Here is a 15,246-nt window from a genome sequence, read left to right as displayed (position 1 = left end):
CAGGTAAAGACCCAAATCAGAAATTACACTTCAAATGAGTTAAAATAAGAATAGGCCTATGTTATGGCAACTTGGACTTTGCCCTATAAGTCTATTTCTTTGGCAATGCAATCTTGTCATGGTAATAAATTATTAACCTAGACTTGACTATTCTTTTCCTATATAATGTAGCAAAATTCGATTAATGGACAAATTGTTCTTTTGAGTCGGATCTTTTCAATGAATCGGATGAACCGGTTCACAAAGCCAGTCTGAAAGAATTGTTCACTATTTATCTTTTAACTATTAATAATGACAGTTGTGTCTATCAGACATGAATAATTTGATAGTAAGAACAGCTGGAGTGAAGCAATGAGTTTACTGATGGACTGAAAACCAAATTTAATAGCTTAGTAGAAATGTCGATTTGTTTATGACTGAAATTTTATCAACGCATACGAAAGTTAATTAAAAAAAGTGCAAAACGATTTAAGTCAAGAAATGTAAATGAATTTTAGTGTTGTTTACTGTAAAAGCAAATAATTTTTATGTTCTAAATAGGTTTGTTTTATGAGCTGAACCATGACTGCAGCAAACTGAACTGGGACGCATGAATACACGTATAATAAACAATTAATAACATAAAGCTGCACTAAACCTTATTTGAACGTCAAGAATGTTTAGCATGTCACGCCGGACTGCCATTGCCAATGACGCAATTGACGTAAAGTAGTAAAAGAATCGTTTTTGTGAGCCGTTTTTAAACGAATTGTTCAAAAGAATCGATTCGCGGACATGATTCGGACTTCACATCACTACAACGGTGTATCTGTAATAACTTCGCCACCATTAGTGGTGTTGCGTCTACTAAACCTGTCCTTAAAAATATAAGGTTCTCAGTTTCACATTAAGGTATTTAGCCGAAGAGAAAGCATGCCTGAATTTCTATTGTTATGAGTGGAAGGGGCTGAGTCACGTTACTTCCTGGTTTGAAGAGGCAGTGGTTGGAGGAACTGCGTGGCTGAAAGAAGAAACTGACACGTGGATCATCATCAACACTTCAGGAATCAGGAGAAAGCTGAATTTCCTCCCGCTGCGTAACAGCAGCTGTGAAAGCCGAAAGTCCACTCGTTTTGCCAGTCGCCGGAGCGCAATGGATGCGGCAGAGGTCTTATAAAGAGATGCTTCCGCGAGGAAACTGGAATAGAAACATCTTTTTTTCATTGCTTTGGTTTTTTGCCTGTAACGCTCGCACAGACTGACCCGAGAGGATACCAGAGCGGATAGTCACAAACGGATATATTTGGCGTTGAATGGCAATTCTACAAAAACATGGAAAGAACTCTTGTCCAGATTTGGCCAGTATTAAGGAGAACCCCGCAGATAATATCGGACAAGCTGGATCCCAGAAGAAGTGGGCAGAGTCCAGTCAGAACTGGACAAGGTGAGACCACCCCACCAAACTTTCCTCTAATGATTATTAATGTAATACAAATAAGTACATTACTATGATTATAAAGTATATTAATACATTATAAAACAAAAGTATATTAATATTATGCACAGAAATTCACTTTATTCTAGGACACAATTACCTTTTCAAGTTTAAATTTATTTTTGCAGCAAATTGTGAATGGCTAAAATGATTTAAATATCGGTTTTAAAATATATAGATGTACTTATATTTTTCCAGTTATTTCGTTTTTAAACATTTTATAACAAAATTGTGAAGTTTCATTCAAAATAAGAAAATGAACAAGCATGTATTCATATTAAGTTTATTATACATTTATAATTATTAAGCACACTCTATGAGTGCTCAGTCACCATTTGTTCTAAACCAGAGGATTGAAATAAACTTTGTGAATCTTTGTACTATTTAGATCATCTTTTTTTGTAAAAAGGTTGATGAACTTAAGTGCATCAGCAGTAGTCAATGCATCTGAAGCAAATTAACCTAGATATGTACCTTCCAGTTAGAAATGGAATTTTATGTGCTGTGGCCTGTAATAACTATTCATAGGAATCTTGTTTGTTGTAAAGAAGGAAAAAAAAACCTTGCTTCATCTGGTTGTATCTGTCTGTCTGCAGGCCAGTGGCGAGGGTATGGACGGTGGTGTTGTTGCTGGGGACGTGCCTGCTGTACTGTGCCCGTGTGGCCATGCCTATCTGTGCAGTGAGCATGGCAGAGCGCTTCAGCTGGTCCAAGAGAGAGACAGGCATGGTGCTGGGCAGCTTCTTCTGGGGCTACTGCTTTACTCAGGTGCTTGGAGGCTATGTCAGTGACAGGTTAGTGAAACAAGAAATGAAATGTCATTATTTGTCTACTTTGTTTAAATTAGTACTATTAAAAATAATAATATTATATATATATATATATATATATATATATATATAGTGTGTGTGTGTATATATATATATATATATGAGGGAGGGAGGGAGGGGGGTATTTAGAAAATTACAAGTAACTAATTTTACTACTTAAATTAGTAATGACTTATAATTGTAAGTATAGTTGGGCAACAGTTAGTAGGTTGCATAAGTTAGTGTTGAATGAAACTGACTTTCTCATTATTAATAGTAACACAGCTTTTATTTTCACTTATTCACAACACGTAATGCATAAAGGTAAACTATTTTAAGGTCTGAAAGGAAGGGCGGCTGAACAGTGAATTCATTTCTATTCAGATATTGAGTTAATGTGACGGCAGTCTTTGTTTTACAGGTGTGGCTCTATTTTAAAACCATCACAGTTGCCAGATGTCAGAAGTGCTTTAAATATTTGTAGAACAGGTTGTGTTCTACAAATGGCGTCTGCTTTATCACACTGGTTACATTGTCAAACAGCTAGCAGTGGATGTCTGTCCCAGATTAGAGCTAGTTTAGCTTTTTGTAATTTTTATTAGTTTACATTCAAATAATATTAAAGAAATTACTGCAGGTGAGTTCATAATATGATTCTCGTGTGAGCTAAAATACAGTAATTTTACAGAACTCCAAGTCTAGTGGCCACCAGAGAGCCACAACCTGCTCAGAAATGGGACCTAACTTGATAAAGTAGGTGTTACAAATGAAGCTTGCAATGAATCGCTTGTCTGCATTGGTCCCATGCTGCAGATCTAAAGACTGAAGCAGCACTACAAAGTTTTTAATGTTGCAAGCCCTGCGGAATTTTGCTGGAGAAATGCTCAGAAATATGTTCAAATGCAAAAAGTCATGTTTGGATTTGATGTAGTGTTCATAAATGCTTGTTAATTTGGTTTTGTTGATTTGTTTAGAGTGGGAGGAGAGAAAGTGTTGATGTTGTCAGCGGCAGCATGGGGAGCAATGACCGCCTTCACGCCAATCCTAGCCCATTTCTGCTCCCAGCCCATCGTCTCCATGACCATCTCCCGCTTCCTCATGGGCCTGCTGCAGGGTGAGTGAGCGCACCATCACAAAACCAGCTGAACTTCACACAACTGTGCTTATATGCTTTCATGCTGTACTGACTGTTTACTAAAGATCTAATGAGACTGAATTGCAATAATAGTTTAAGCTTCGAGAAAGTTACAAAACAGTATTCAGCTGTTCTCAGTGTTTTTTTTAAATGGGGCTGTAGTTTGCTGAAAACTGCAGAAGAGCTGTGCAGTTTGGGAAAACTTGTTTAGTAAATCTAACCACTATCATGCTCTGCCTTGCAAGTATAATTGTCTTTTTACAGACCCCTTGTTTTAGTGAAAGGGGTCTGTAAAAAGACAATTTCTATAACGGTTATGACTTTGATTCCTTTGCCAGCATAGATGGTGCCACAGTTTGATTTTGTTACAGAAATATTCAAGTTTGTTAAAAGTAATTAATGGCGTCCAGGCTTTACATTATTCAGAATTATGAGGTGGGTACAAAACGTAATATTACAATACAATAGTGCACATTACAATACACAATCTACAGTATAGGATAAAATAGAAAGTGAGTATTTGTAATGTGAGAGGATGCCCAAAATATCATTAATATGTCAATTACTTATTATATTAAAAATATTTATTTATTTTTAAGTAAAAAAAATATTTACTTAAAAAATAAATATTAATTTATTTTTAACTGTTATTTATGTATTAGTTACCACAAACTAATAAATGTTTAAATTTTAAACAAGGTATACATTTATAATATTGACCGTTTTTGGTTATTAGTCATAATATGAGTGTTTGTTTTCTTGCTGTTATCATGTGATGCTCAGGTGTTCACTACCCATCACTGGCCAGTCTGTGCTCTCAGAAGGTTGTGGAGAGTGAGAGGGGCTTCCTCATGAGCACAGTAGGAAGCGGCTCATACCTGGGGTTAGTGTCTGATCTCTAACTGTGTCTGCTTTCACTGTTACATTTAGAAATGGAACGGATGTCTTTCAGATTGAATTTGTGTGACTGTGTGTATGTGTGTAGGACTCTGGTGATAGGAGGCATAGGCTCTCTGATGCTGGACTTGTATGGCTGGGAGAGTGTGTTCTACATCTCTGGGCTTCTTTCTGTGTTGTGGGCGTACTGCATGTGGAAGTATCTGCTCAAAGGAGAAGGTATGTACAGAACGTAGAAGCACAAACACTTGTGAGCATTGGGAATCTCTTGGCACCTCAATTTTTTGCACACCAGGGCCACATTTATTTGATAAAAAATACAATAAAAACAGTAATATTGTGAAATCTGATTACAATTTAGAAGAACTGTTTTCTGTTTTATTTTCATATATATACAGTGGATAATGAGGAAAAAAAATTAACTTAAATGATTTTAGCAAATGGCTGCAATATAACAAAGAGTGAAAAATTTAAGGGGGTCTGAATACTTTCCGTACCCACTGTATATGAATATGTGTGTGTGTGTGTCTGTCTGTCACTTTTGATCAGTTGAATGTATCCTTACTAAATAAAAGAATTAATTTCTTTAAAAAAATCTTACTGACCCCTAACTTTTGATGGTATTGTCCTTTGTAAAAATTCCACATAGTAGCCATTCTAAAATATTTCTTGCCATGATTGCCCAATCAAAATCAAGTATTCTAAAGAGCTGTGTAATAAGCTAATGTCATAATTTATGGTTTAACGGTGTAAGCCATTTGTGGTAGTTTGGCTAAAATGTGGGTAAGTGTATGTATGTATATATATGTGACCCTGGATTTTTTTAAATGGAGATTTATACATAATCTGAAAGCTGAATAAATAAGCTTTCCATTGATATATGGTTAGGACAATATTTGGCCGAGATACAACTATTTGAAAATCTGGAATCTGAGGGTGCAAAAAAATCTAAATACTGAGAAAATCGCCTTTAAAGTTGTTTAAATGAAGCTCTTAGCAATGCATATTACTAAACAAAAATTAAGTTTTTATATATTTAGGGTAGGAAATTTACAAAATGTCTTCATGGAACATGATCTTTACTTAATATCCTAATGATTTTTGGCATAAAAGAAAAATCGATAATTTTGACCCATACGATGTATTTTTGGCTATTGCTACAAATATACCCCAGCGACTTAAGACTGGTTTTGTGGTCCAAGGTCACATATGTATATGTATATGTATCAGTTTTAATTAACAAGTACGTGAGAAGCAGTAGGTCTGCATTTATACACTCCATGCAGAACAGAGACTGTAGCTGTGCTGTTATTCCTTCCTTAACAGGTGTTTGTTTAAAGACTGATTGTGTTTGTGTTTGTCATATACCATCATCACACTGGAGTCTCTGGGCAGCGCTGGGATCCAGTCCAAACTGTCCAAGAGAAACTGGCTGCGTCTCTTCAGACAGCCAGCTGTGTGGTGAGATTAGCACCTGAATACTGAGTGTGTGTGTGTGTGAGAGAGAGAGAGAGAGAGAGAGAGAGAGAGTGCATGAATGCTGAACAAAGGGTCTTTACTAAGCTCCCATAAAGGCCTGATTCATATCCGTTCCATGTCTGTCTATATATAGAGCACCCAGAAACAGTAACACAGTACTCCATCCTGTCAGCTAAACATGGCTGAGGGTTTCTGATTGCACACATGACGTGGATATTTTTGTAATATTTTAGTTTAACATGTACATTAATGTATATGGAAAAGTGGATGATAATTATAAAATTATTTAAAAATGCTGCTGCACTTTACCATTTTGATTATGCTTGAGGGTGTGCTCTAGCAGTAACTGTTGTTATTAATGTTATTATTGTAGAGTAGAGAATCACTCTGATTCACTTGACAAAATTCAATAGGATTTTTCCATTTGCTTTCGGATATTGCAGATATTTTTGATTTTTATACATTTTGTTCATCATGATAGTCTTTACAAATTAACACAACTTGTATGAATTTTGAAGCCTAAATACAATCACCAGAAGTAAAAAGCTGAATGTCGGCTATAAACAAACTACACTAAGGTCACATGACTTCAACGCTACCATCACTAAGCTTCTGATAACTCTTTCAGTCTTCATGGGGAAATAAATAAAAAAACAACCCTTTCCTTCAAAGTTTGAGTTACAATAATTAGCAAGAGAGCAAATATAAATGCAACAAGACTATGGACTAGTGAGTAGATGAGTTTTACCGTTTGGTTTGATGACGTTTAATGTCCCAGACAAACTCTGTAATCCCATTTAGCCACTTGTTTCAAGATGAGTAAAAGTAAAAAAAAAAAAGTCAAAAGCGGGTATTACTGATATATTCTATATTGTAGAATGAAACATGAACATTACCACAGACCTTATTGCAGGCATTTAACCAAAAACCCATTGACTTGAGGATGATGGAACATATTTCCAGGTTTTGTCCTACAAAAAATATATCATCCCGGCAACAGTCTGTTACTAGAATAATAACATTAGTAACAACAGTTACTTATAGAGTGCACTCACAGTAAACACAAGTGTAATCTACACGGTGAAGTCATATGTGACTTTGCATTCACAAGTTTTCCTGCATTCTTAAATTACCCACATTATTATTTTTTTTATTAAAAATAATTAATTTTATAATAATTATATAATATAAAATCCTGTACATTGACACTGGTGTGGATCCAGTATCATGCAACTAATGCTAGCATTTTCAATTACTGATGCCATTGTAGAATTTACAAGCTTGTTGCTTGTTGATTTATTCAACAAGCAACAAGCATTTTCCCATTTTCCCCAAATTGTAGTATTTGATCAGGTGATCGCAACATGGCGGCACCCATATGAGATGGCCCATATCTCCATAAGAGATGTAAAATAAACCCACTTTTATTAGCCTACTAATATCACTAGTCTTTATCTACATCATTATAAACATTTGTCTAAACTACAATATATTTATCAATGAGCAAATGCACCTGCAGTGTCTTTTTTTCTGTCAGGCTTTGTTTGTGACATTCATTTCAAATGCATCCTAAACACTGAAATCTGTTTTTCAGCGCCGTCATTATTACACACTTGTGCACCGCTAGCACCTTCTTCACATTGCTGTCATGGCTGCCAACGTTTTTCAAGGACACCTTCCCTGATGCCAAGGTAAACTGAACTATGGCATGTGAGAAAACTGTCTGTGTCTTATATCTTATCCTTCTATGTGAGTAATTAATTTCTGAGAAAGAGAGAGAGCTGGTCATGTTAGCATGATGCTGCTGTGGTTGAACTCCAGCAGGGGGCTCCACATCACAGTGCATCAGAATGTGTGTTTGATTCATATTCTCAAAAGTGTATATCCACATGCATTGGACTTGCCTATTGTTCATTGCCTGTTCCTGTGTGCATCTGTCTGTCTGTCTGTGTGTGTGTGTGTGTGTGTGTTTGATTGTATGTCTGCATGTGTTTCCTCAGGGTTGGGTGTTTAACGTGATCCCATGGTTTGTGGCCATCCCTTCTTCCCTGTTTAGTGGCTGCCTTTCAGACCATCTAATCAGTCAGGGTACGAAACCACATATACTACACATACAATCACCGTTTCTTGTTCAAAGATATAAGTTTGTTTGTTCCTCATGCTCATGTCTTTTTGGTAGACAGTAGAAAGGCAATGATCCTTAGCGTCAACGGCTGCACTCTGTAATCATTGTTCTGTCGTGACTTTGCTCTTTCCCACCAATGTTACAAGTCTGTTGTAAATGTCAAGTCTACATGATTGTAATTGACTTATAAAACTGTTAAATGTTCCTCAGCTGGCACACTAATCCTCTCGCTCCTTTCTTTGTCTTTTAAAGGTTTTGATACTGCATCAGTGAGAAAACTTATGCAGGTATGTTTGAAATATACACTCTCTTATGCTCACCAAGGCTGCATTAATTTGATGAAAAATACAGTAAAAAACAGTAGTACTGTGAAATATTGCAATTAAAATATTTTAATATATTTAAAAATGTAATTTATTCCTGTGATGCAAAGCTGAATTTTCAGCATCATTACTCCAGTCTTCAGTGTCACATGATCCTCCAGAAATCATTCTAATATGCTGATTTGCTGCTCAAGAAACATTTCTTATTATCAATGTTGGAAACAGTTGTGCTGCTTAAAATGTTTGTAGAAACGATGATATATTTTCAGGATTCTTTGATGAATAGAAAGTCCAAAATGGCAGCATTTATTTGAAATGGAAATCTTTTGTAACAATAATTGTCTTTACTGTCACTTTTGATCTATTTATTGCATTCTTGCTGAATAAAAATAAAAATGTATTTAAAAAACTGAGTATATATTATGTATTATTGTGTTTTTCAGTTCTTCTCTATGGGCGTCTCCAGTGTGTTTACTCTGTTTCTGTGTGGGACCACTACCTTCCCCACAGCTGTGGCTTTCGTGTCCGCAACTATGGGCCTCACTACATTCAGCCACAGGTAATGTCACTCACCGCTTACTCATGCATTGAAAAAAAGGAAATAGTAGAGCATGGTCATAGCTTGATTTCTGTTCATTCAAGCTCCAATAAATTGTTTGTAAAAGTGTCTGCCAAATGCATGAAAGTAAATGTGAAAATGTAATTGTGTCTCTCTAGTGGGGTTTCAGTGAATGTTCAGGATCTCGCTCCATCCTGTGCAGGGGCTCTGTTTGGTTTGTAGCATTCTCTCTACTTTAATCCACACTATGATTGCACACTTAAGGCTAACTATATTAGCTTTCCCACCAATGGACAAGAACATTGTTTATTCTTAGTGTATGCATAAGTAGAAAGGGTTTTGATTGGCTGTCAATGGTTTTATTGTTCATCAGCCGAAAAAAAAAAAGCTCTGAAAGTGATTGTAGCCAGGGTTATTTTCGTATCATTAAAATAGCTTTTATTCATATTTTGAGCTAGTTTCTATATTTTCTGTTTTCATTTTAATTTTTGTTAAGTTTTTACATTAGATTTAGTAATTTTTTTAATGTGTTTTTGACTTTTTATTCGTTTTTTTTTTCTTTTTTCTCAGTACTTAAACTTACTTTATTTCAGTTAGTTGCCAAGTCAATATTTCTATATATTTTTTTTTTTAGTTTTGGTTTCGTCATAATTTATTTTCGGTTAATGTTGCTTTTATTTAATTTTTTTATAGTTTTAGTTAATGGTCCTCTTTGTCATTATCGTTATAGTTGCAGTGTGAAAATTTTTTTAAAACTTTGTAGTTATTGTTAGAGTTATCATTCTTGGTGTGCACGTATTTATTGTAATTTTACAATAAGCAATATGTCTGCTATTTAAACAGTACAGGGAATATTACCAGTCAGTCTCATTATTTCATTCGTCTTTTCTAAATCTGTAAAAAATTTTGTTTTTTTCTTTCTTTCAGGAGTGATGAATACCTGTGGAGCATTTACAGGCAAGAACAGTATAAAAACATTAATATTTTATAAATGTAAAATTTATATTAATCACTTAATATCAAGGACTCAAAGTCAGTTTTTAAGTGGATTGTTAGTGTGCTGTATGTGTTAATGTTGTTGTATGTGTGTTTGTTAGGGGTCATCATGGTGTATTTCTCGGGGTATCTGATCGAGGCCACTGGTTCCTGGGCATCCGTTTTTGGCCTCATCACAGTACTGAACCTGCTGGGTTTAGGAACATTTTTAAGCTTCGCAGAAGCTCGCCGAGTAGACATCGATCTAGCGAAGGGCCGTTACCACAACATCCACATCTGAGAGCACAGGACCGGAGCAGAGCAGCAGAAATGACAGGCTCTGACAGAAACCTTTCTGAAGAGGGACGTCCCAAACACTCGGTGGCTTCTTCATTATGGTTCTTTTATTTTCTGTTCGGCTTTTCTTTGGCTGAAGAGAATCTAGGAGAAGCTGTAGGAGATACTTAACCGATATGGATCTGTTATAGATCACTAGGAGCCACAGTATGAAGTGTGTTACTGAATATTTTGTTAAGGTCCTTGCGTTCATTCATTTCTATTTTATCCTGTAGCACTTGTGTTGGTTTATGGTAGCAGTTTCTTTAATATCATCATTACTGTGACCAAAGCAGTTCAAACCATCCATTAATCAGATGAAGACCAAAAGCTAGAGCTTGAGTGTCTGAGTACTGACAATGTTTATTAAATTATTGTTAATACCATTTGTTTTGGCATTGTATGACATTTTAAAATACCTCGTCTCAGACATCTCGGCTGTTTTTCACACTCAGAGTGTGATAGAGATTACAGTTTGTTACTGCAGAATTAGAGTATTACTGTCATTTAATGAAACACGTGCTAGGTCATCTTGTCATTGGCTGATCCTTCAAAGCATTTTCTTTGTCTCAGCCGTCTGCCGTTGAGAAGAGTTTCTGATCTTTAAAGGATGTTTTTGTTTCAAACTGCTAGTTTGCTTTTTGTCTTTGATTCAGTCATTAGAGACCTTCTCTCGATGGGTCATTTGCTTGGACCAAGATGTTGCACGATGAAATGATGAATGTATTATGGTGATAAGCTTTATTATGTAGAGACAAGATCCTGAACGTTATATCTAACTGGGAATTATTTGACCAAAAATATTTTAGTTCTATTCAAAAACGAAAGCATATGTTTGGCCACAAATAAAATGTTACTGTTTAGTTACGTTAAAGAACTGAAGGAAAAGCAAGAACTCGGAAGGCACTTTAATGGTTCTTATTTCAATGCATTTTTGCTGTTCTTGCAGGCCTATTGCTAAGGATGATCATGGCAGATTTGCAAAGAAACAGGAAAAAAGACTTGAATTGTTATATATCACCATTCTCTGCATGAGACTCAAGGAAATTTTATTTTATTTTTTTCCAGAACATAAAATCATAAGAAATATGTTCACAAAGGTTATTTGTTATTAAAATGGTATTTTATACATGGATTAGATATCATTGTGTGTAATATATACAGTATTTCAGAAAACGTTTATATTTGATTTATATCTGATTTAGAGGTTAGATTGAAAATGCTTATGATCTTTGCTTTATACATCTTGTTCCTGTTTTGACTGATGAAGCTTTATAGAAATGCCATCTCACATAAATAATGTTCCATTCCATTTAATGCAGTTTAATTAGATTTTTAAAGTGTTCTGCATAACTGGATTATAATTGTGGGGTTTGTTCCTTCATCTCAGCTGATAATAACTTGCATTAGAGTAGCGATGACGCAATGTTGCATATTTATTACGCTTGCGTCATTCCTTATTAAACTTATTTCACTCAAACCTAGGAAATACAACAGACGATCTGTGAATTAATGCAGTGTCATACCATCCTGAGTTGAGGATGAAAGCTGCATTTCACAGAAAACTCAATCAGTCCATATTGTGTTCTTATTTTCGAGACAAATGTCACATGAAAAAGAAATGTAAACAATGTAAATGCAGTATTCTTTACTTGTAAGCATATTTTGCTGAAATATAAAAGTATATTTTATCAAGGTTAATATGCTTTGTGTTTTAATTTATACCTCCAACAGAGCGATCCAAGACATTGAAGATGTATTGTGAACCACAACACCAGGAGAGTCTAGAAAATGAGGTTTTATGCACAATTGTTTGCAGTGTTACATAATCCTGCTGTTTTATTATGTTTTTTATTTTATTTTATTGTTTCACCTTTGTCCCAAATTGGAACAAATGTTTTAAAATATGAAAATCCATAGTCATTTTTTTGTTTTTCAAACTAGGGTAGTCCAAACAAAGTGTGAGCCATCATCAAAGCATTTTAATGTTGTCCGATATGTTTTTATAATAAGTATTTATAATATATTTTTAGATAACTTATGGCTTAAGTTGTGTCACAATTTCCACAATGACTAACTAAACTATTGGCTAATAAAAAAATATTATAATGTAAGAATTGACCAGGAAGACAACTGTGTCAGTGAAGAACTTGAGATGAAATCTGAGATCTGATGAGTGACAAAAACAAAGAAAAGGTAAAGAATGGTAAAAAGGGTCAATAATGGACACCCATTTCAGCCACTTAAGAAAATATAATGCTTTAGTAAATCAAAATTATGACATTAAAAAGTAGAAATTATAAGGTAAAAGTCATAATTATGACAGTCAAAATTATTAGATAGTCATAAGTCATAATTAAGACAAGTCAAAATATGTGTTTCACTGAAAACTGAATCAATCCTTATTGCGTTCTTATTTTAGGGACAACTGTCAGGTAGAAAGAAATGTAAAACAATGTAAATTAGGTATTCTGTATTTGTAAGTGCATTTTGCTGAAACATAAAAGTATATTTTCAAGGTATATGTTCTGTTTTCATTTCCACCTTCATCAGTGATCCGTAACATATTGACGTTGTATTGAGAGCCACACCACCAGGGGGCAGCAGAGCCCATCAAATAGTGTGGTGAAGTGGGCCTACCTCACTTAAAGGTTTACAATCTGCTAACTGAGTCTGGCACAAACATTTCAATGCTGAAAAGAGGCCTTTATGCGTGTAACTGAAAGTGCGTGGGTGGGCACATGTGCGTGTTTAACTGGAGTGTCATCATGGCTAGCACCTCCCGACTGTTTGTAGCATCATTACACCTGTTTCCAGTCTGAAAACTTCACCAACTGCGCCCAACCATCAACTTCCACAGCCTTTCTAGTATACTTCAGTTCTGATCATCTACATATATTAACAGACACTTTCACGGAGCTCATTATTCTGAGCAGCCGAAATATATGCCTGCATGTAGCCTGTGTTGGAAAGGCCAGCGCGCTAATGAATCTTGTAGAGCCATATAGCGGAAACTAGTCGTTCACACTGTTGTCGTAATTCCAGAGCTATATCAGCATGGATGGTCGTGCAGGTCTTCCTCTGCTTCTGTCGCAGATATATGGGGTGGCACCATATGGCAGGTCGCTGCGTGCCATGCTGGTGAGTTGGCAATATGTGCGTGTGCCAGGCATCCGTCACCCCTCTCACGGGACTCTCTCAGGTTACCATAGAGACCGATGGCGATGCCGCTTACCGTGGAGGGGGGATGAGGGGGAGGGTGAGATCAGGGGCCTGGGGCAAAGTGTGTCACACCTGAAGATGAGAGGTGCTTGTATTCATTTGGAATTTCCTCATTCTGATGCATGTATTTGTGTACTCTGTGAATACTATAGAGAATAAGGTCCCCAGGCTCTCAGAGTCTGATATGGTTAATGTCCAGACTTTGAGTGACAATATCCAGATCTCTGCTTATGTGTGGATGAATGTTTGTTTGTGTGCGATTACACAGATTACAGTGTTGTATTCTCCAGCCATTTTACAGATGCAGTTTTATTTTATACCCTTGTCCCAAATTGGGACAAAGGTTTTAAAACAAAAAAGAAAAAAGAAAGAAAATGTTGAGCATTTTGAGATACGACGTGTGACAAAAATAAATATTAGAAAAATAAAGAAAAATCAAGGTAAATATATGGAAGCCTATTTCAGCCACATAAGAAAAAAAATCATGCTTGGGTAAATCATAATTACGAGATAAAAAAGTCATGATTATGATATAAATAAAATTCGAAAGTATGAAATAGTCATAATTATGACAAAAAGTTGAAGGTATGACATACTTGGAGATTACAAATTGAAATGATGACATAAAAATCCAAAATTATGACAATTATGAGATCAAAAGTTTTAGTTTTGACAAAAAGTAAAACAAAATGACAAAAATGTTTTAAAAATACATAAAAAGTCATAATTTTACTCAAAATGTTTCTCAAAATACAACTATTTATAAAAAATTATTTGTAATTTAGTGTAATGACTTAGTATTTCATCATTTAAAGACTTATCCCATATATCACAAAACTTAGTATTTGGACATTTTTTCTACCAATGTTATTTTCATTGTGTCATTTCCTCCACAGAATGCTTTTAAACACAATGCATCATTTGAGATGTGTTGGAAATGATAGTTTGCTGGAAATTATCATAAGGTTCAGAAGAAAAAGAAAAAATTTAAGAATCCTCCAATGTTACATATATAGGAAGGTCCCATGCATTTACAGTTGAACTGGAGAGAAATATGACTGTATGTGGGTTTTATTTTACATGTGTACACGTGTTTATTAACACATCCATCAGCTTTCAGTCCACATGCCATAACGGTCCATTCAACTAAATTTTACATGCCGCGTGAATATGGCATGGTGAGAGATTCTGATGATGTTTTAACATAGACATTTAAAAGTAATTAAAAGTCTAGGTCTTAAAAGCATAAATGATTCTAAAATAAAATCTTGATATGTCCCATTACTAATCTTTTGGTTTAGTGAATTTGAACAACATCAGAACTGAGGTAGGGCACTGTATGTTTTCAGGATATTATTGAATTTAACACAGCTGGTTGTGACATGCCATAATATCACAGTTTTTACGTATCTTAAGGATCGTGGCAAAGCCCTTAATTAACTCTCGTGGGAAGTGACAGAGGAACAGCCCCCTGCGCGCAGTATTGGTTTTCGTCACAATGGAGGAGTAAAGAGCCTGTCAGAGGAGCGAGAGATGCGCCTGAGTGAAATAGCTCTCTTAATTACTAATTAACTTCAAGCTAATGACAATGTCACTGTGTCGTAGTCTCAACGAATGTCCCCCCCAAACTCAGACCTGATCTGCATGTTAATTAGTCGAACACATGCACTGTTTAGTCTCTATAATAAAAATGATTTATATTATAGATATCAAATTCATAAGAATACATTTTATTGCACTTTAAATTTTTTGGGAACACAATTCCAGTCCCAGAGACTGCTGAACACTCTCACACACACACACACACACACACACACACAAACAAACACAAAAGACTTGGAAATATAGTCAATAAATAAACAACAACAAAGATATTCTATGACCACAAGAAAGCTCCAAGCTCCCAACTCTC

At 35.3% G+C, this 15,246-nt stretch overlaps 1 protein-coding gene across 1 annotated transcript; it reads left to right on the top strand.

The window, feature by feature from the left end:
• The first annotated feature begins 958 nt into the window (after positions 1 to 958).
• LOC107563661 (solute carrier family 17 member 9-like) lies at positions 959 to 10,161 on the top strand. Its single transcript, XM_016248595.1, has 13 exons — positions 959 to 1,423; positions 2,071 to 2,268; positions 3,258 to 3,397; positions 4,202 to 4,301; positions 4,404 to 4,535; positions 5,681 to 5,776; positions 7,389 to 7,485; positions 7,795 to 7,882; positions 8,172 to 8,206; positions 8,686 to 8,801; positions 8,960 to 9,015; positions 9,729 to 9,758; positions 9,899 to 10,161. The coding sequence occupies exons 1-13, from the start codon at positions 1,293 to 1,295 to the stop codon at positions 10,075 to 10,077; spliced, it is 1,398 nt and encodes a 465-aa protein (XP_016104081.1). The 5' UTR covers positions 959 to 1,292; the 3' UTR covers positions 10,078 to 10,161.
• Positions 10,162 to 15,246: the final 5,085 nt, after the last annotated feature.

Source organism: Sinocyclocheilus grahami, unplaced genomic scaffold (assembly GCF_001515645.1).
Source record: "Sinocyclocheilus grahami isolate Dianchi unplaced genomic scaffold, SAMN03320097.WGS_v1.1 scaffold885.1, whole genome shotgun sequence".
In the NCBI taxonomy this organism is placed as follows: Eukaryota; Metazoa; Chordata; class Actinopteri; order Cypriniformes; family Cyprinidae; genus Sinocyclocheilus; species Sinocyclocheilus grahami.
The sequence above is the reverse complement of the archived record's forward strand: the minus strand, read 5'-3'. Positions and strand labels throughout refer to the sequence as shown.

Excerpts from the sequence above, each read along its gene's own strand:
- LOC107563661 (XM_016248595.1), top strand. The coding sequence starts at position 1,293 with ATGGCAATTCTACAAAAACATGGAAAGAACTCTTGTCCAGATTTGGCC. Across the intron at positions 9,016-9,728 it reads CTGTGCAGGGGCTCTGTTTG|GAGTGATGAATACCTGTGGA; the intron begins GTTTGTAGCATT and ends TCTTTCTTTCAG. Across the intron at positions 9,759-9,898 it reads TACCTGTGGAGCATTTACAG|GGGTCATCATGGTGTATTTC; the intron begins GCAAGAACAGTA and ends TGTGTTTGTTAG.